The sequence below is a fragment of the Hypanus sabinus genome, chromosome 5 (assembly GCF_030144855.1).
Source record: "Hypanus sabinus isolate sHypSab1 chromosome 5, sHypSab1.hap1, whole genome shotgun sequence".
NCBI lineage: Eukaryota > Metazoa > Chordata > Chondrichthyes > Myliobatiformes > Dasyatidae > Hypanus > Hypanus sabinus.
The window spans coordinates 132,766,194-132,788,461 of record NC_082710.1 but is presented as its reverse complement, the minus strand read 5'-3'; the positions used below and the strand labels follow the sequence as shown (position 1 = coordinate 132,788,461).

Genomic DNA, 22,268 nt, shown 5'->3' with positions numbered 1-22,268 from the left:
AACTGTCGTAAAGACAGCACAGTGGATACTAATGTCTACTCTGTGTGGTATATGCTGGCTGGTCCCACTGGATAGCTCCATCCCATCCCTCCACTATATTATACTGGCCATCTCCCCTCTTTCCCTCACTCCGGATGAGGGGTCCCAATCTGAAAAGTTGACTGTCTATTTCTCAGCAGTGATGGTGCCTGATCTGTTTGCACTTTTTTGTGTAGTCCCATTGCTGTGTCGGATTATCTGGCTTTATTCTGTCTGTAATTTTAAAACGCATGTTGAAGGAAATCCTAGAATTGAACAAATTGGGTTTTCTTATTCTCCATTGTGATTTAGTTGCAGACAGCAGGATATTTTTTAAAAAAAATGAAGTCTTTGGTTTGTCATCCAGTCTTTTTTTTATGGTGGTGGATTAATCTGGAACGACAGAACTGGTGATTACATCGGTGGATAATGGAACGTAGCTAATTATGATTATTGCAAGTTTGGTGCTGCTGGCAGTTTACCATGAGTCACAAACGCGAGATTCTGCAGATGCTGGAAATTTTTAGAAACACACACAACATACACGTGCTGAGTTCCTCCGTGTGTGTGGTTTACTCTGGGTTGCAATCGCTAGATAGAAAGAGGAGGTGCACTTGCTCATTCACTTGCCACAGTTGTGCTGATGCTCTGGGGCTTGCTGCAGCTGCTGTATATCATGATAACAGTGGCATTGCTATGTAAACAGACTAGGGCATCAATTCTAGTTGTCCTGTCTATGGTGGCCACCCTCTGCTTGATACTCTACATATAGTCACCGTACTCTATAGGGTGATGGTAACTGGAGAAAGACTTTCAGTCCTGGTGTCATTAGTATTGCATTATCTTGGCAATTGAAGTTTATTTAATTAATCTGCTCATTTACAGATTTTGCTATTGTGAATATTGGGGCTTTCCCCAGTTTTACTTAACTGGTCCATATTATCCAGGAAAAAGGAAACAACAAACTTTGGACTTTGCCTGCAGTTTATTTGTGGGGTTACATCTAATTTCAATGGAAAAAGTAAAATTGGTGTGTGTTGATTCTGTATTCATTTTAATTGAAATCAGCTGCTTTAACTGGTATATATTTAGACAACATAGAAAAACATAGAAAACCTACAGCACAATACAGGCCCTTCGGCCCACAAAGTTGTGCCGAACATGTCCCTACCTCAGAAATTACTAGACTTCCCCATAGTCCTCTATTTTTCTAAGTTCCATGTACCTATCCAAAAGTCTCCTAAAAGACCCTATTGTATCCACCTCCACCACCGTTGCCAGCAGCCCATTCCACGCACTCACCATTCTCTGAGTAAAAAAACTTACCCCTGACATCTCCTCTGTGCCTACTCCCCAGCACCTTAAACCTGTGTCCTCTTGTGGTAACCATTTCAACCCTGGGGAAAAGCCTCTAACTATCCACATGATCAATGCCTCTCATCTTATACACCTCTATCAGGTCACCTCTCATCCTCCGTTACTCCAAGGGGAAAAAGCCGAGTTCAATCGACCTGTTAACATAAGGCATGCTCCCCAATCCAGGCAACATCCTTGTAAATCTCCTGTGCACCCTTTCTATGGCTTCCACATCCTTCCTGTAGTGAGGCGACCAGAACTGAGCACAGTACTCCAGGTGGGGTCTGACCAGGAACCTATACAGCTTCAACATTACCTCTTGGTTCCTAAATTCAATTCCACGATTGATGAAGGCCAAGACACCATATGCCGCCTTAACCACAGAGTCAACCTGCACAGCTGCTTTGAGTGTCCTATGGACTCGGATCCCAAGATCCCCCGATCCTCCACACTGCCAAGAGTCTTACCATTGCTACCAAATACTGCCATCATATTTGACCTACCAAAATGAACCACCTCACACTTATCTGGGTTGAACTCCATTTGTCACTTCTCAGCCCAGTTTTACATCCTATCAATGTCCCGCTGTAACCTCTGACAGCCCTCCACATTATCCACAGCAGCCCCAACCTTTGTGTCATCAGCAAACTTACTAAACCATCCTTCCACTTCCTCATCTGGTCATTTATAAAAATCACAAAGAGAAGGGGTCCCAGAACAGATCCCTGAGGCACTCCACTGGTAACCGACCTCCATGCAGAATATGACCTGTCTACAACCACCCTTTGCCTTCTGTGGGCAAACCAGTTCAGGATCCATAAAGCAATGTCCCCTTGGATCCCATGCCTCCTTACATTCTCAATAAGCCTTGTATATGGGGTACCTTATCGAATGCCTTGCTGAAATCCATATACACTACATCTACTACTCTTCCTCCATCAATGTGTTTAGTCAGAATCTCAAAAAATTCAATCAGGCTTGTATGCCACGATCTGCCTTTGATAAAGCCATGCTAACTATTCCTAATCATATTGTACCTCTCCAAATGTTCATAAATCCTGCGCCTCAGGATCTTCTCCATCAACTTACCAACCACTGAAGTAAGACTCACTGGTCTATAATTTCCTGGTCTATCTCTACTTCCCTTCTTGAATAAAGGAACAACATCCACAGCCCTCCAATCCTCTGGAATCTCTGCTGTCCCCATTGATAATGCAAAGATCATTGCCAGAGGCTCTGTAATCTCCTTCCTCACCTCCCACAGTAGGCTGGGGTACACCTCATCTGGTCCTGGTGACTTGTCCAACTTGATGTTTTCCGAAAGCTCCAGTACATCCTCTTTCTTAATATCTACGTGCTCAAGCTTTTCAGTCCGCTGCAAACCAGCACTACAATGACCAAGATCTTTTTCCATAGTGAATACTGAAGTAAAGAATTCATTAAGTACCTCTGCTATTTCTTCCGGTTTTGCCTCATTATTTCTGGAAGTTCTGAGATTTGATGCTTCAAAGTGTCATTTTTGGTAGGCTGATTAAGAGCAGGAGTAGGCCAGGCAGCCTTTAAAACTTGTTGATAGTTTGTGTCTGATCTGATCAGTGCCCTTACTTTTACTCTCCTGAACCCAAATTAACCTTTCACCACCTTGCTTATCAAGAATTAAACCATCCTTACCTTAAAATTCAAGCACTCTTCTTCCCTCACCCTTTGAGGGCAAGTTCCAAAAACTTCACAGCCTCGGAGGGAAAATGTTAGCTGATTTCTATCTTGAATGGGAGATGTGTTTCCTATAAAGTGATTTCTTCCACAGAGGAAGTTCTTTGCACATCCATCTCGTCATGACACCTCATGTTTCAATCAGGTGGCATCTCTTTCTTAAACTGCTGCCCACCAAAACCAACCTTGCCACAACTCACCCCTTCCACATTTCAGTCTCCATAAAACTCCTCTGAACTGCCTCCAACACAGAAACATCTTTCCTTGCATGATAATACCAAAAAAAATTACATATTCCGGTTATGGCTCCACCAATGAACTCTGTAACCTTTCTCTAATATTTTATCCACCAAGCAGTAAATGAGAACGTTCTGTCAGCTTTACTAATTACTTGTTTCTGCATTCAAATCTTTTGCAAATCAGGTTCTGTGATATTCTGTTCCCATTCTATCTGCCTCCCACCACTCAGATAACATTCTTTTAATTTTCCTGTTGCGTCTTTCTACATTATATTGTATGCTAATAATATCTGTAATTATTACATTATGAAATAGTGTGCATTCAATAAGATGGATTACGCTCAGCAGTAGTGGCAATCTGTGTGGGTGGTTTGTGATCATGCATTTCCTGCTGAAATCAAATCAGACTTAAACTTCTTCACCTCCCCACTCCACCTGAACTGCTGAAGAATTTTATGAACAGGAGAAAGTCTGTAGATGCTGGAAATTCAAAGCAACATGCACAAAATGCAGGAGGAATTCAGCAGGTCAGGCAGCGTATTTGGAAATGAGTAAGCAGTCGACGTTTCAGGCTGAGAGGAAGGAGGAAGATACCAGAATCAAAAAGATGGGGGTGGGGAGAGTGGAAGGAGGATAGCTAGAAGGTGATAGGTGAAGCCAGGTGATTTGGAAAGATGCTGGAGATGAAGGAATCTGATAGGGGAGGAGGGTATCGATAGGAGAAAGGAATTGGAGGAGGGGATCCGGGGGAGGTGATAGAATTTACCCCGAGCCTTCTCAAATGTTTTTATTGTGTGGCTGAAGTGAAATGTGAAATGACTAGCTTAATCAAAAATCGCAACCTGCTGTAGGTGACCTGGTCCAATTTTTCTCTGTGCGTTTGGAAAAACCTGGCATGGTGGGGTCCCAGAACACCATGGGTGGTGTAATAATGGAGAAAGAAGAAAGTGGGAAATGGGGGAAGAGTGGTGTTTGGGCTAGACAGGACTAGTATAAGTGGTACAGTGCTGGCTGGACAAATTCTTGTCTGTATGTGTTATTGCATAATTCTAGATATATGGGATTTTTTTAAACTTTTGTTTTGAAAAGGATTAGTTAGGCACCTCAGGGAAAATGATTTGCAGGCTCTGGGAAAAGTGCTGTGGAACAAGATGAGTAATTTTCTCTACTTAGCACAGACCGTAATAGGCTGAATGGTCTCTTGTACAATAACGGCTGATTCCATCATTGAAATATTTGTATTACTAAATATAGCATTGTTATCTTAGCAGCTAGTCAACAGATAAGAATCTTTTCCAGTTTAGGCAGATCATCCTAGTAATTGAAGACATCTTTCCAGTGGGAATAAGTTTGTTCCCGCTATCCTGAAAATGTTTTTTTTGGGATAACTTGCAAAACAGCAGCTTTCAGTCACTGATTTCACTACCTGTGATAAGCTTAATGGTCTCCTCATTGTGAAAGATGCCAAGTGCTTTTTTTACTCTACTGCTGCCTGCTTCCTTTGCCCCCCCTCAGTCCCACAGTGTCCATATAGAAACTCCATCTGTCTGAGAGTGGCTCATCCAGCTATTTTTCACCTCAGCTATTTAAATTTGTTGAATCCCTCGACGTGGTGTTTATAGAACACAAACACGAAGTCTGCAGATACTGGACACCCAAAGCAGCATGCAGAAATACTGGAGGAACTCAGCAGGTCAGGCAGCACGTATGGAAATGAACAAACAGCTGATGTTTTGGGCCAAGATCCTCCTTCAGATGTAGACTATTTAGGCTTGATTTTCTGCTATAAAAGTTAGGCATTGGGAAGCATAAATATAATACAAATTATGAATAATACCTTATGTACTTGTTCCAAACACTGGAAACATGACTCTAGTCTATCCTAATACAATTGCTCCATGAATTCTGCCTGGAGTCCTGATCATTATTATCCTTTGATCAACATAATGTATATATAAAAAATAATGTACACAAAATGCTGGAGGAGCTCAGCAGGCCATGCTGGTTGTAGCAAAATTAGTGGTGGGGAAGGTGGTAAGTCCACGCTGGCTGTACCAGATTACAGGACTTTGAGCCATGCATTGGATTTATTTTGGATTGATTTCACTTCTATTGCAGAGTTGGGATATTTGCTTATGGGCAGGAGCCAGGAAAGATGGGAAAGAAAAGTCTCTCTAAATGCGCTGATGTGATCACCCCAGCTCAATGGTATCCTTGTCAGATATTCAGTGATGTGTCTAACAGAGATCATGGGAAAGGAAGAAAAGAAAGACTTTCATGTTTGTAGCACATTTTGCACTTCTTTTTGGGCCTCCCAAAACATTTTGCATCCACTGACGTAATTGTGGATGTGTTTTTGTTGTAATATTGTCAGTTCACGCACAGCAAGTTTCTAGAAGTGAAAATGACCAGATTATTTTTGTAAACACAAGAAATCCAAAGCATGGCCTGTTGAGTTCCTCCAGCATTTTGTGTAGATTATTTTTCTACATGATTGAAAGATAAATATTGCCAGTCACTCCAGGCAGGATTCTTCTGCTCCAGGTTGGAAATTGTGCCGCACCAGCAGTCATTTTAATGTATCATCTGCAAGGTGTCACAGGCACTCTTGTCAGTACTGCTCTGGAGAGTCAACTTGGTCTTTTATCTATCCACTTTTTAAAAAAAATTGGACTTTCTGTTCCTCCTATCACCCGAACCTCATTTCATGCACCTCTCATCCGCTCCCTGAACAGTTAAAGCAAATTTTCCACCCTCTTCCCTCCCCAATTTGCTATCCTCATCAATCCTCTTTACTGCCACACCTAACCAAATCTCTTACTTTCCTTTTACCCTCATGATCCCATCTCCATCTTCTTGTCCTCTGCAGATCTTCTCTCTCTCACTCTCTCGCTCTCTCTCATCCTACTCGTCCTGGGTGAGCCCTCAGCGTGAGTGGGCTACAGGTCTAACAGAGTGTCCACTCTGCCCATCATGGGTATTTGAATTATGTCCTTGAGCAGGCTAACCTCATTCTACGTGCAGCACCAGTTAAAAGCACTTTTTTAATTTACTGAAAAACTGATTGCATTCTGACTGCAAACTGCAAACTGAAGTAGGAAGTGTCACCATATCTTTTGCCATGCCTTTTTCTGTAATTTAAGTTCAAGTCAGTCTTTGGTGGTCTGGACAATGGTTTAAAGATTCTGTTTCCACTGCATTGATAGAACAGTCTCCGGTTACCATTACTGTATTTCTCAAGAAATATGCAGGTAACTATGATTTAATTCTGCATTGAAGATTTCTACATTAAGGTGGAGCAAATTAAAGTAATGTACAAATAATGTAATTTGTGCCTATATTGCTAATTGCGTCTAAAAAATGTGGTAACTTTATTCCTTTTATGTCTGGACAGAATTTAAAAACTCAAGTGATTAGAAGTGATTAAGATACTTGCAAAGGGGAAAGGAGCAGGGTTATAATCATACCTTTGTTTCTCAGAGTGCCTTCTCACTAGTTTGGAATGCTAGCGTGTGACGGGGCTTGCTGGTAAAACCATATCCAGTCCAAGATGATGACCTCAGAAGTTTAACTGTAGTTGGTGACCTTGAGTGCAGTAATGAATGCATCATTCATTTGATAATTGGTGTATCATGGCTTTGCTGAGTGACATCTAATGTTTGTGAACTTTTGACGTTTGTGTACTTTAATTATTGTGTCAGTCCTTTTTAGGATCCTCCCCCACCCCCGCAACTGAGTCCACCCCTCCCCAACACAAGCTTTTCTTTCTTTTTTTTGAAATCACTGGTTATCATTAGGCAGGGTAGGACCATTTAGAGTAATACAGGGTCTCAATTGGGCCACCATGTTAGTGCCAATTAGACCAGCTGTTGGAGCTGACAATGTGGAGAGAATCGCAGTCTTGACTCTTCTATTGTTACAGATCTCCCTAATGCTGCTTTGAAAAGGGGTGATCACAAAGAATGTATAAGTTTAAATGAGATGTACATGTTATCTACCAAGTTGAGGAACTAACCTGTAAACGACTTGTCACTTGTGGTTTGAGTTGACAGGGTTAAATCTGTCCTCTCTCACCAAGAACCATTTGGTGTAATCTGTGCTTCATATATTGCCTCTGAAATTTTATGACACAAGCAGTTCTGCAGCTGCTGGAAATCTTGAGTAATACACAAAATACGAGAGGAACTCAGTCAGGCAGCACCTACGAAGGGTATTAACCGATTGATGTATCAGGGCAAGACCCTTCAGAACTGAACAGGAAGATGATTCTGGCTTCCTTTCTGGTCCCAAAGAAGAGTCTCAGTTTGAAACTTTATTTTCTTCCATAGATTCAGGCTGACCTGACTTCCTCCAGCATTTTTTGTGTTGCTGTTGAACCAGATAAAGCTGTACTTTTAGAACAGGGAGTTGAAAATGCAAGTAATTTCAGTGCTTCCATCCTGTGTTTTGCCTCACCAGTGGCAGAGGAAAAGAATGGAGAGCCCGGTGTGGGAATGGGGAGGGGAGAAAATTGTTCACAGCTAGGAGGTCCAGATGACCGTGGACAACGGAGCTTAGTTGCTCGGTAAAACTGTCTCCTGGCATGTACTCAATTGCACCAATCAGAGGAGGCCAGATGTGATTAACAAGGTTGGAGGAGATGGATGGGTATGTCGGCCTCACCTGGAAGAGCTCTTTAGTTCTCTTAGTGGTGGTGAGGGAGAGGTGCAGGGATGGGTGTAACACCTCTGACAGTTCCAGGGGAAGATGCAGCCGGTGATAGGGTCATGTAGCTTACAGAAGTTTTGAATGACTGTACGCTAGATGCATAGTCTGGTGGGGTGCAAGGTGAGGACTGGGGGAGCTCTGTCGCTTTTCTGTCTGGTGAGGTGAGAGCAGTCATGTCGGTAAATAGAAGTTGCTCTGTTGTCTACAATAATTGGTGGGGGGGAGTGGGGGGAATGGTAGCCCTGTTTTCTGAAACAGATGGGCATCTCGGGTGTCCTGGTGTGGAAGGCCTCATTCCAACAACAGGCGTTGGAGATGGTGAAACCAAGAGAAAGGAATGTTGTACTAACAACAGTTGGGGTGTAAGGAGGTATAGTCAAAGTTGCTGAGGGATTTGGTGGGCTGGCAGTAAATGGTGCATAATCTACTCTCTGTTACTTTATCAAAAAGCTCAATTGTTTAAACTCTATTTGCTTTCAAGCAATTTGTGGTGTTTCTCATTTGGTGATGATTTTCTAACAAAGGCCACCTAACTTGGATGCTGATTTATGTCACTGTTTCTTTCCAGTGTTGGGTTGGCAGGTCTATTGTCCCATGTTATCCTTCTCTCCTTGATAGAGGACACTTCTGGTACCAAGCCTATATCTATTTGAAGAATATACCTCAAAACCTTTAAAATTTACCTCCCTTTCATCTATTCGAGAACATGCCTCAATTATACCATCTGCTACCTTTTGAATAGCTGCCTTTTGCTCATTTATTGTTTCATTTAAAGTGCATCCTGATTCTTTTCTCTAAGATGTATCTAATAGTATGATCATTATTCTCAAAGTTCAAAGTATGAATGCTATACACAACCTTGAGTTTCATCTGCTTATAGGCAGCACAGAATAAACCAAATAGAACATGCAATGTACAGGAAAAAGAAACATTGTGCAAACAATAAAAATAAGCAAATAACATTCAGAACTGAAGTTCACGAAAGGGAGTCCACAGCCATGCAGCCAGAGTCTGTTAGTTGCAGGCCACAGCGCATTGATGAGTAAGCCTCGTGGAGCAGCAAGCTGAACACTAGCGCACTCTTCTCCTGCAGCCCCAACATGCTGATCTTTTCAATCTGGCCCAGTGTTTAAATCAGCAAAACCTCGATTTGTTCGTTGCACTCGAACCCAGGCAGTCCCACTTCAGTACGCTCTTCGGCCGGGGCCTGGGTCTTGCTACCTCGATTCTGCCTGTACCCGACCTTTCCAATCTGGCCTGGTGCTTAACTCAGCCAGACAGCAGGTCGTTCCCCGCTCTCAGGCCTGGGCCTCACCACTTCAACTGTGCCTCACCGTGGCTCTGCCGCATTGAATCACCTCCGAGTGATTGGCTCGTTCCTTGCTCTCGGGCCCGGGTGCTGCTGCTTTGATTCAGCTTGTACCCATCCTGCACCTTCGAGACTTCAAAAATGCTAGATGGTTCAAAAGCTCAACTTGGAAAGGGAAGTTGTACAGCCAGTGTTTGTATCTAAGGAAAAAGTGTGATTTAATACAGTAATTTATAGTTCTGTTTGCTGCCAGCACGTCGTCTCTGTACTTCACCAGTGCCACATTAAATCACATTGCTTCCTTCAGTCTAGTTTGCTCTACTTGCCCCACTTAGTTCTCCAATACCTGATCCAGTGCTGCTTCCATCATAAATTAGTGAGATACAAACAAGGAAATGACACTTATCTGGAATTGCCTCAACCCACCCTATTAGCAACCCTCTTTATTTTTTATGCTGTTGTTTTCCAAGACTGAGGGAAAAACAATTGTTCATTGCCATTATGTAAGGTTCTTGTATCTCAGTCCAATTTCCCCAGTGGGTTGCTGTTCCTCCTCCTCCCCACTGTCTGGAACTCTTTGGTTATGTCGGTCAGACAAGCTTTAGGCGGAGTAGTAACATTGAATACCACGTCATCGGGTTTCTCTCTTGAATATGGTATTTCCAGAATTTACTAATGAAGTTGGTGATCTGTTGATCACACTCTTAGCAGGGGAGGGTGGAGGCAAAGCAAACAAAAAAAAACAAAAATGTTTAACTTGTTTCTCATAATATAGAAAAGGAAAGTATGCATTAAAATGACACACCCAACAGAAAACTTGTGTTGTGTTAGACAATGGTATTTTCATGCGTGTGCTTCTCCTCTAGCACTGTAGTTTCTGTTGTCGGGGTACTGTCCTTGACTGTTTGCCTGATGCTGAGGACTTGCTTTGTTGGGTTTCTATTGATGAATTCAATTCCAACTGGTGTTTCCAGATTCCTTTATTGCAACACGCTTTTCAGTGTTTTACTTTCTTGAGCTCCCATATGCTCCCAATACCATCCATTTCCAACTTGAGCCAGGATCAACCTGGGATTCTTGGTGAAGTTAGAAGCAGAGGGCACAATTGTAAGGTAGCAGATCACGAGGTTCTGCAGTTGCTGGAAATCCAGAGGTCGCACATGCATGCTCACAAAATGCTGGAGGAACTCGGCATGTCAAGCTGTATCTGTAGAGAGGAATAAAACGGTTAGCATTTCAGGTTGAGACCCTTCATCAGGACCTGAGAGGAAGGGTCTCGGCCTGAAACTTTGACTGTTTATTCCTCTCCATAGATGCTACCTGACCTGTTAAGTTCTGCCAGCATTTTGTTTGTTATTGGTAGCAGTGTGGCGGGTAGTGCTGTTCTCACAGCTGTGGTGATCTGGGTTTCATGCTAACCTTAAGAGGAGTTTCCATGTTTTCCCTATGGATGAATGGTGACTGCCAACTATCATCAAAGTACGTATGTCATCATATACAACCCTGAGATTAATTTTCTTATGGGCATACTCAGTAAGTCCATAACAGAATGATAACCATAACAGAATCAATGAAAGACCACACCAACTTGGGCATTCACCCAGTGTGCAAAACAACGAACTCTGCAACCAAAAAAATGAAATAATAATAATAATAATGAATAAAGCAATAAATATTGAGAACATGTGATGAGGAGTCCTTGAAAGTGAAAGGTAGTAACTGTTCCTGAACCTAGTGGTTAAAGTCCTGGCTGAGGCTCCTGTACCACCTTCCTGGTGGCAGCAGTGAGAAGAGAGCATGACCTGTTTGGGGGGGAGGGGGAGAAAGCAAGATGGCGGTGCGATGCAGCAGTGAGCAGTGGCCACTTCGGAATGAATATCTAATCTGTCAAGTAGGATGCCGTGTACAATCCTGATTTGATGGGGATAGACGGGTGAAGCACGGAGGAACATCTGGTGAAACTTTTGATATGCCTGTTTCGCTGCCGCTGCTACTGTGCGATCGGAAAATCTCCGGGAGGAAGGCCCCGAATCCTCGGCGTTGCCTGTTGCTTGGCAGCTGGTGCCGGGGTTGAAGTGCTCGGCAGAGATGGTGCTCGGTGTCGGAGGGCTGGTCGGAGGCTCGAAGTTTTCGGACGGACTCAGAGTTGGTTGTGGTCGGGTGCTTCCAGGGGGCCTGTATCGGCAAGGTTGTGGTGCTGGAGGTTCATGTTAGGAAGAGTTTTTCTTCTACCGTCTACGTGAGATGGTGGGCTGTTGGGACTTTGAGACTTTTTTCTATGGTGCCATGGTCTGCTCTTTATGAGATTACGGTATTGCTTTGCACTGTTGGAAGTATATGTTAAATTATGTGGTTTTTGTCAGTTAGTCTTTTATCAATTATGGTATTGTCTACACTGTTGCAACTAAATGTTAACTATAACTATGGTTTTGTGTAGGGTTTTGGTTTGTTGGGTGGTAGTGCTGGTCTCTTGACTTGGTGTGTCTGGGTAGTCTTGTTTTGTCTGATGGGTTTGGAGTTCCTTTCCGGGTACTGTGCTAAGACGGTAGCGCGATATTGATATGCAGCAGCCTCTCCGGACTCTGGATTGGGGATTACCAAACGTGATGTGGTTTTTCTTGTGTTGTCTGTTTTGTTGTGTGCTTTTTTGTGATATCATTCCGAAGAACGTTGTCTCATTTTTTTTTAAACTGCATTGCATTTGTGGTTTCTAAATGACGATAATCTGAATGACCTGGGTGCTGTGGATCCTGATGATGGGTGCTGCTTTACACATGGTGGACTGGGCCATATACACTACTTTTTGTAGGATCTTCTGTTCAAGGGCATTGGTGTTTCCATACCAGGCTGTAATGCAGCCAGTCAATATACACTCCACTGCACATCTATTGAAGTTTGTCAGAGTTTTAGATGGCGTGCAGAATCTTTGCAAACTGCTAAGGTAGTAGAGGTGCTGCCACTCTTTCTTTGTAATCGCACTTATGTGCCGGGCCCAGAACAGGTCATCTGAAATGATAAACTGGGTGTTACAATTTAAAAAAAACACAAGTAAGCATCATTGAAAGAAATTAATGAACTGTAAGCATTAATTAAGATTTGTTTCATGATCTTGTACAATCCAATGGAGCCATGCTCGATTCCTGCCGCAGTCGGTGTTGAGCTGGGAGGGCTCAGGCGTGAATGCACCAGCCCCTCACTCGGTACTGAACTGCCCTTGTCCCCCAATGTGCAGTGAGAGTTCAGATGTACTTGCATCCCCTCCTCCAGTACGTTGCATGTTTCTCCTGCAGCAGTGCACAGGCAAAGAAATCCAGATGGGTGTGCTCTAGCCAGCGAGAATGGCTCCAAAGTTTATTTGACATAGCTTGAGAGGAGTAGCAACTTCTTGCCCTACAACTGGCTGCTGAAACTTTCATTTGTTGTATGTCCTAAATACACATTGAACCCAGCTGATGAAATTTGGTTCCACTGACTTCATAGGAGTTAAATTTCAGAACAGTTCAATGAATAAACAGTATGAAATCATGTGTTTAGCACACGTAATGCAGGGCAAATATCTCTTCCTTCACTCTGTACAGTGTTTTGAGATGAATAACGGCTTTGAGTGGAAGCGTACCAATTTGAGTCTTGTTCTTGTGCTTTCCATCACCTGCTTGCATAGAGCTAACCCCTTCTTCATCCCGGTATCTTTTTTTCCAACTTGACCTGCCACGAATTCTGCAGTCGGTGGTTTTCCTGAGGTATTGGAATTTTCAGGTTAGAATCTGGAATCTTTGCAAAGCAGCCTGGTTGGTGCATGAACTGCTATCTAGAGAGAAAACTGGTAAAGTAGCAACCCGCATTTTCTCAGCTCTGCACTATTTTGCTGTATTTGCTAATGATCTACCAATAGGAAGCATCTAACCTTGGAATGGGATGCAGAAGAATTGGCACATGGGCAGTGTTTACCGAGCAAACAATTGGTTGCTGTTGATTTTTCTGTCAAATCAAGAATGAAGGTGGACCTGTTTAAGCCTTTATTTTGTTGTATCTGTCAAGGCTCAGAACAATCACTTCAGCTGTTCTCATGCTTATTTCATCATTTGGATTTTGTTGGGAAATATTGTATAAAGGTTGTGCTGTGCTGAGCCCATGTGACGTATTTCTCCATGTGATTGATAAAGGTTTATAAAAGCAAGCCATGACGTGCCTAGATGTATTTTGAGTGAGTATGTAAGTCAAAAGTTTTAGTCATTGTTTGAAATCGAAATACTTTAGTAACTTGTGTAAAAGAATGCATATCTTTTGAAATGGTTATATTTTCAACCCACTTTGCCTTAATACAGTGTGGTAGCACAGTACTGAAATAGTTAGCAGAACACTTTATAGTGCAATTGATCTGGGTTCAATTCCCACCACTGCCTGTAAGGAGTTTGTATATTCTCCCCGTGACGGTGTGGGTTAATACTGGGTGCTCTTGTTTCCTCCCACAGTCCAAAAATGTGCTGGTTGGTAGGTTAGTTGGTCATTGTAATTTGTCCTGGGATTAGGGTAGGACGAAATCAGGGAATTGCTGGGCGGTGTGACTTGAGGGGCCAGAAAGCCTATTCCATCCTGTTTCTCAATAAAATTTTTGGTTATTGGGTTAGTAGAGACAAGTATTAATTTTGAAATTGAAGGCAGCAATTGAAGTATTTGTACCAGCATTGTTTTGGGCAAACTTCTCGATGTCAAAGTCTGTTTTAATGTCGTATGCTCTTGTTTGCTCTCACCTAAAGTTAATCAATAAAAAAATTCTGCATCTGTTTATCTCTACCAATGTATTGGTTATTATCGTGTATACTGAGGCAGAGTGCAAAAACTTAATTTTGCAAGCCCTCCACATAGATCATTTCAAAGGATAAATACATTGAGAAAGTACAAGAGAAAAGTAATATCAGAATGCATAATATAGCATTGGTTTATTCTAAAGACCTGTTTTTTAAAAAAAATAATCAGAATCAGGTCTATTATCAGACATTTGATGTGAAATTTGCCTTTATTACGATTACTTTAACAAATGTTAACTAACTAATGCTAATTTAACTAATAAGTAGTTGTATTGAATAATACAACATGATACCACACCTTGCTTAAGTAGTGTGTGCTACACTCTTTAACTAAGTATTTCACCCTGGAAGACGCAGGCCTTCACGTCTATTTGGCATTATGACAAGCAAGAGGAAGCGTTAATCTTGACTGCCTCTCCTTGGAGTCAGCTAGCAGTTTCTGGGTGGGTGAATATTCTCGAAAGGTTTATTTAAATAGACACTGGAGATAATCTGATGTGTCGTGAGAGACTAGAATGAGGAGGAATGTGTATGCAATAGAGACGTCAGGAATGGTCACTGCCCACACGTTGTGCAGCCCTCCTATAACAGGTAATAGACAATCCCATGGGTGTCCCACATCAATAGTTTGTCATTTCTGATTCATTGAGAGATATCGCGCTCTCCCTTTTCTCCACCCCTCCCCTGTCTCTGTTGCATTTATACCAATACTGGACTTCAAAGCAAAGGACTTTAGACTGAGCCAGCTTCCTTGTGCTGTGTGTAACTAAGCTGACAGTTCACTTCATTTTTTCAGGACAACATTAACGTTTTCCTGAAGGGCTGTCAGAAAATTGGCTTGAAAGAAGCACAGCTGTTTCACCCAGGAGACTTGCAGGATTTATCCAGTCGCGTCACTGTCAAGTAAGTGCTGTTTTTTTAAAAATAAACTCATGGCATCGGTAGTCCAGAATGGCAAAACAACTTGTGTGTCCCGAACGTGCATGAGTGTGTTGTTTTCTCGAGCTGGTATGTTTCTCTTCTCACTGTTTTTAGTGCTTTTAATTGTGTACAGTGGTTGCATTGTGGAAAAATGGGGGGAGAAAACCAAGGGTTGGATGCTTGAATGGCAGACCAAAAGTTTAAAATACTTCTGTTAAAGCATTAATGGAAGATTTGAGTGAAAGAAATTTCTGCTGTGGGTTATGTTGGCTGAAAGTCAACGTGATTTGAAACTACAACTTGGTAACTTCAGTCCAAAACTCTTCTACTTCACCAGCCTGGATTTGGTGGCAAATTACAGGTGGAAAGAGAGGAAGTAGACTTTGTGTTCCTTCTGCCTTACGATCTTTGATTATTCAACTGAGCTGACTGTTTCTTTGTAAGCTTCTTAATGTGAAAACGAGAGATTTAACATTGTAAAGCACTTGCAGAATATTAGCATGGTGTTGCAGAGTAAACATACCTAAAATATGCCTGTTGAAACTGAATATACTTGTATGGAATGTTTTTATAGTTTGTACAGTGCTGTGGCTTGTAGTAATTTGGAGCAGCACTCTGTATGTGTCACTACAAATCTAGATTGTATTGATTCACCTGCCCTATTTCCAAATCTTTGTCAAGACAGCGACATTAAAAGACCAATTAACTAATATTTCTATAATATGTAATGTTACAGGCTTCCATTCACATTTCAAACTCTTTACCTTGTTTAGCCCACATCTAGATTAATTTTATATTTTTATTGCTATTGTTAGGCTGCTATTGGTCTAGAAAAAATTTTGATGTTCATTTCAATTGAAAAAATTTAAAAAAATAGCAATGTGTGACACGTATTACTTTGAGAAGCTTGTTTTAAGTCACAGAAAAGTACAGCACAGAAATAGGCCCTTTGGCCCACCTAGCCCATGCCGAACAATTTAAACTACCTACTCCCATCGACCTACAATGGAGCCTCCCAGGCCCCTACCATCCATGTCGCTATTCGAACTTCTCTTCAATGTTGTAATTGAGCTCGAATTCATCACTTGTGCTGGCAGTTCATTCCACACTCTCATGACCCTCTGAGTGAAGAAGTTCACCTTAAACTTATCACCTTTCACACTAAACCCATGACCTCTAGCTGTATACCTCACTGGAAATGGCCTGCTTCAAATGACCCTATCTATGTTGTTTACCCTATAATGTTGTATGAGCTTTGGCGGTTGTGGCCTCAGGATGCCCTGATCTTGTTCAGTTGACTTCCCTGGTTTGCTTAAGCTTGCTGGTAATATGTTCGGGTTCGAAAGGATGTGAATGTAATAGAACACAACAAATTTGTCTTTTGAGTTGCAATTGGCTACAGAAGACCAAATTTTGGAACCACATCACTTAATCTAAATCAAAGCTGGCCAGAAATTTGATCCTGTTTTGCCATGTTTCAATTCTGAATTTACTCAAACATTATTTCTGCTCATGAATGGATAACAGCAGTTTGAGACAGAGAGTTGAATGATGCCTTCAACTGGCCATTCTCTTTCTCTTCCATTTTACAATCAACACTCTGATTTAATGCCTTTTGTCAAACTGCAGAATATGATGTGTCATTTCTCTGCTTGTTTCAAATGCCTGTGTTAGCAGAACCTTTTTATGCAACTCTTTATAGGAGAGGAATGTAACCAGAATAGATGTTTTTATGACATTGATTCTGTATGATTGGAAAGGAAAATAATTGTGGTAGAAATTTGCTTCAACTAGTACAAAATAATGTACAGTGACTATCTTGTGACTTTTTATGTTGGTGGGACTTTGAACTTTAATTACAATTATAAATGCTTTTTCTACTGTGTTTTATACAAATTGAAGGGTGAGAAATGCTGAAGGGTGGGAGAGGTCACATTTATTATATCAATTATCTTTTAATTGCCCCTTGTTGCTCTTCCTCTTAAGGCAATAATAATTTTGAAAACTTAAAGGAGTGTAGACTTCTTATTAGTATAATAGCTCTTCCTTTCTGATCTTGCTTTGTCATTGAGGTTTAAGTATCAGTGTAGGACTAAAATTGGATTTGTGACCATTCTGGAGCGGTCTAAAAGCTGTTGTGCATCTACCCCATGGCAATTAAAGCACTGATTCCCAGAACTACAGAATCTATATCCTGGTGAGAATGTGCTTCTTAGGGGCTTCATGAGTGACGGTCATTCAGCACCAAACCAAACTCTTCAACCCACCGTGCCCATGCTGACAAGTGCCTACGGTATTAATAGTAATCTATTCATTTCACATGTACTCCAGCTTATGAGTATCAATATGTGATATTATCGGAAGCTGGCAGAGCAGGTACACAGGAAAGCCACAATTTTTTTTAGGGGTAAAGTTTTTGAAATTTAATGAAGTTAATTATTTCTTTTATAGCTTAAGTTTCTATGATCAAAAAATCTTGCGCTTTCGCAAAATCAGTGACAGCATTCTGAAGCAGCAGGCACAAGTGACGACTGGCTTCCTTCCCATGAAAAGGTTTCGATGTAAGAGATGAAATCTTACTCCGTGGAAAGGATTGAAGCCTTGCTTTTGAACTTGGAAGGTGTTTTTACAGATTACACAACCTCCAGTCTCAACCACAAGTGAATGCAATTGAACAGGTTTAACCAGCAGCAAATGTTAAAGTAGAAAGTGAGGTCACTAACCTTTTTCTCTCAACAGCTCGATACTTAGATCTTTAATACACTGATGTTACCAAGTCAAGCACTGTATAATTTTTATTTAATGTAGCCTTAAAGAGCAAATCTCTTAAATTCAATGACATTACTGTCACCAACTCTGTCAATTTGAAGATCACAATTGATGAAGGGTCTTGGCCTGAAAGGTCGACTGTTTACTCTTTTCCATAGATGCTGCCAGGCCTGCTGAGCTCCTCCCATGTTTTGCAGATTGACTGGAAACTTGACTGAACTATCCATGTGCATGACATGCCTACAACAGCTCAGAGGGTAGTTGTCTGTGACAGTGAACACCCTCCTGATTTCTCAGTCTTTCCACTGTCATTTGGGCACATGTTGGAGGTGTGATGGGAAAAGGTGGCACAAGAGCCAGAAGACCCACATTCTGTGTTTTAGGCACAGCTTCTTCCCCTCACTATCCAATTTCGAAATGGTCTATGAACATTACCTTGCTGTTCCTTTTTTTTTCCCCACTCTACCTTGGCTTTGCACCGTATTGCAGCTGACTAAAAGTTTTCACCTGGTATATAAAACGCTGATAATAAAGTTGATGACGCTGTAAGCTGAACTCTATCCAGGACAATCGCAGCCTCCTTGCTCCATCTCGCTCTTTCATTTCCCTCAGAACTGAGGCAATGTAAATCGGTTAGAAAATGCACCACAGTCAGAGCCCAAGTCCTCTATCTGCCTTCTGTTCATGGGATCATATTATACCTGACTTGGAAAAGGATTCCTGTGCCTTTGTCACTACTGAGGCGATCTACGGGAACCCCTCTATCCAGCGGTAATGTGGGAACATTTCAACTGACAGATTGCAGCAGCTGCTCTGACTCCACCTTTCAAGTTTGCAGATGACACCACTGTAGTGGGCCAAATCTCAAATAACGATGAGTCAGGGTACAGGAAGGAGATAGCGAGCTTAGTGACATGGTGTCATGACAACAACCTCAGTGTCAACAAAAAGAGCTGGTCATTTCCTTCAGAAAGGACGGCACTGCAGGTGCTCCTGCCTACATTTTCAGAGTTGAGTTTTGAGAGCTTCCAAGTTCCGAGGTGTGACACATCACCACTAGCCTGTCCAAGCACATTGATGTTATGGCTAAGAAACTCAGCAAGGCATCTACTTTCATAAATTCCAGCATGTCCCTGTCAACTCTTAGCAATTTTTATCAATGTGCCATAGAAAGCATTCTGTCTGGATGCACGATGGCATTGTATGGCAACTGCTCTGCCCGTGACCACCAGAAACGGTAGAGTTGAGGATGCGGCCCAACACATCGCAGGGATTAACCTCTCCTCTACGGACTGTGTCTGTACTTCTCTCTGCCTCATTTAAAGCAGCTCACATAATCAAGTACTACATCTTCTCTCTCGCCCACTGGTCAGAAGGTAAAGCCTGAAAGCATGTACCACCAGGCTCAAAGGGCAGATTCTATCCACCTGTTATCGGACTATTGAATGGACCTCTTGAATGACATAATGGATTCTTGGCTTCACAATCTACCTCATTGTCCTCATTGGGTCTCAACAACTCTCTTTATAACTAGATCCTGGACTACTTGCCAGAAAGATCACAGTCAGTCCTTGTTGACGATTGAAATTCCATCGCGCTGAGCACCGACGCTCTCTTGTGCTGCGTGATCAGCCCCCTGCAGTTCACACTGCTGACCCGTGACTGCGTTGCTAGATCTGGTTCAAGCTGAATCATCATGTTTGCTGATGACATCGCAGTGGTTGGCTTCATCAACAATGATGATAAGACTACATACAGAGAGAAGATAGAGGAGCTGGTAGAATGGTGAGACCACAATAGCTTGCGTCTCAACGTGGACAAGACCAGAGGAATGATTGTGGACTTTAGGAAGGTGCAGTTGACCACTGCTTCCTGCACACCCCTGGCTCCTCCGTGGAGTGAGTTACCATGTGACTGGGAATGCACAAAATGGATGATCTCCCCGACTCCACAACACCACCTCTATTGTCAAGAAAGCACAGTTCCCTCTCCACTTCCTGATGAGATTGATATGAGTGTAGCTCCCCTATTTCTAATCAGCTTTTACAGGAGCACCATTGAGAGTGCTATGAGAAACACAAACATCTGACTACAAAGGATTGTGAGGACTGCGGAGAGGATCATCGTGGGGAGAGGTCTCTCTTCCATGCAGGGCCCTTGGCATGGTCAATGATCCCTCCTATCCATCTAACAACCACTTTGATTTTGCACGTTACTGCTCGCTTTCACTGCACTTTCTTGTTGCATTTAGACTGTATTCTGCCTTGTTGTTCTTTTACCTTTGTCTAGCTCAATATGCTGTGCAGTGATTTGAAGTGCATGAACAATTTGCAAGACGAGCTTTTTGCTGTATCTTGGTAGGTGTGACAATAATATACCAATACCAGGGCTGCTCACCACCACTTTGCAAAGGAAATTAGGAATGCAAACACCACTTGATCGCCATCCCAAGAGAGAATAAAATAAGCACGTACTAGTGGGAAATGGTGAATTGAATTTATGAGTACTCCGATGAAGAAGCAGTTACACGGGTGGACGATTTGGCAGTATTTGTGTTCCTGAGGAGTTTATCGTATACTATGGCCTAATCTTTTTCTCTCAACCAACAATAACATCCTGCATTTGCTTAGACGTCCTTTGAAGAAGGAAAATATCCCCAAGCTCTTCAAGAAGTGATTTTAACTGTGACAATTGTGACTCTCCCATAAGGGCTTTCATTGTTATTTCAAGGGCATTGTGCATCAAATAGCTGGCATGCTTTCTCACATAGCTGAGTGAAAGGTAGAGCAGTTAATGCTGGGGTTGAGCTAATTCTAGTCCCTCCTGTCACTGACCTTTAGCTGCACAGAATGCACATTGGAATTTTCTTTAGCCAAACACAAAAGCAGAATACCACGGATACTGGAAACCTGAAAGCAGACAGGAAATGTGGGGCATGCTCAGCAGGTCAGGCAGCACGCATTCTTTATATCAAAGATTAGTTGGCCTGGAATGTTAACTGAGCTTCTCCCTGCGTAGAAGCTGCTTGATTTGCTGATTATTTCTAGCATTTTCTGTTTTATTCCGCAGTTCACTTTATTAGACTCTGCAAATCAAAGTTCAAAGTAAACTTATTATCAAAGTACTTGTCACCATATACAACCCTGGAATTCATTTTATTGTGGGTGTTTACAGTAAATACAATAGAATCAATGACCGCGGCGCACAAGACCGATGTGCAAATACAGAAAGAAATAATAAGTAAACAATGGGTATTGAGAACATGAGATGGAGTCTGAGCATCATTCTATATAGGTTGTGTTCAGTTCAGTGTTGAGGTGAGTGAAGTTATCTTGTCTGGTTCCAGAGCCAGGCAATGTGGGTCCTAAAGCTCCTGTCCCTCTTAGCCGTGAGATGAGAGCATGGCTTGGATAATGGGGTACTTGCTGAGGGAATGCTGCTTTCCTGTGATAGTGCTCCTTGTAAATGTGCTCAGTGGTGGGGAGGGCTTTGCCTGTGATCAACTGGGCTGTATCCACTATTTTTTTGTAGGTTTTTCCATACAAGGGCATTGGTGTTTCCATACCAGGCTATGATACAATCAGTTAATATATCCCTCCACCGTGTATCTGTAGACGTTTCTCAAGAGTTTTAGATGGTATGTCAAACCTATGCAAACTTCTAAGAGGTGTTGATGCACTATCTTAGTAATGGCACTTGTATGCAGGACCCAGGACAGATTCCACTGAGATAACAAAACAGGAATTTAAAGTTGCGGACCCTCTCCAGCTTTGTTGCCTGTTGAGGACTGGCTCGTTTATGTCTGGCTTCCTTCTGTTGTCAATAATCAGCTCCTTGCTGACACTGAGAGGTAGTTGTTGTGATACCACTCAGCTAAATTGTCAGTCTCATGGAAGGTCATGGGTATGCAAGTCTTTTGTTATCCCTGAGAGGCAAACCCCTTGGCTATCAGAGAGGAAAATACACCTTTCTGAATTACAAATATAATTATAGCTCATTTCTGCCAGCATACACTTAGAAGAACACTCTGGTAAGTTTGTCTCCTATTTCTCCCCCTTGTCTCCTTTCATGTGGAATAACATGGCATGTTGATGAATTTGCAAAGTCTATCAGTAGTGAAAAACAACAGAGTTCATTATGGTCCAATTAATGAGAGTATCACGCATATTCCAGATGGCTAATCAATCAACCACAGGGTGGAGTAGCCAAATACCATTGTCTATTCGAGGACGCTGATTCAATGTGACGGCTATCAGGATTGCCTCTCCCTATTTCTCAACAGCTCATGCCTTTGGTGCTTACTCATTTGGTTCTATTTGCTGTCACATTTCTACCCATTGATCTCACAGTTTAGCTGTTACTTGTACATTGGCCCTATAATGATCTTTAGACAAATGTATCTTAATTGAATGTTGTCACAACTGTGTC

At 42.1% G+C, this 22,268-nt stretch overlaps 1 protein-coding gene across 4 annotated transcripts in view; it reads left to right on the top strand.

Annotated features, from left to right (window-relative positions):
- The window catches only part of LOC132394363 (LIM domain only protein 7-like), a 237,867-nt gene that overhangs the window by 100,760 nt on the left and 114,839 nt on the right, over positions 1–22,268 (top strand). For all 4 annotated transcript variants that reach the window (XM_059970419.1, XM_059970421.1, XM_059970420.1 and 1 more), the window contains exon 5: positions 14,947–15,053. In XM_059970419.1, the coding sequence (XP_059826402.1) occupies positions 14,947–15,053 (107 nt within the window). The remainder of the gene's footprint in view (positions 1–14,946; positions 15,054–22,268) is intronic.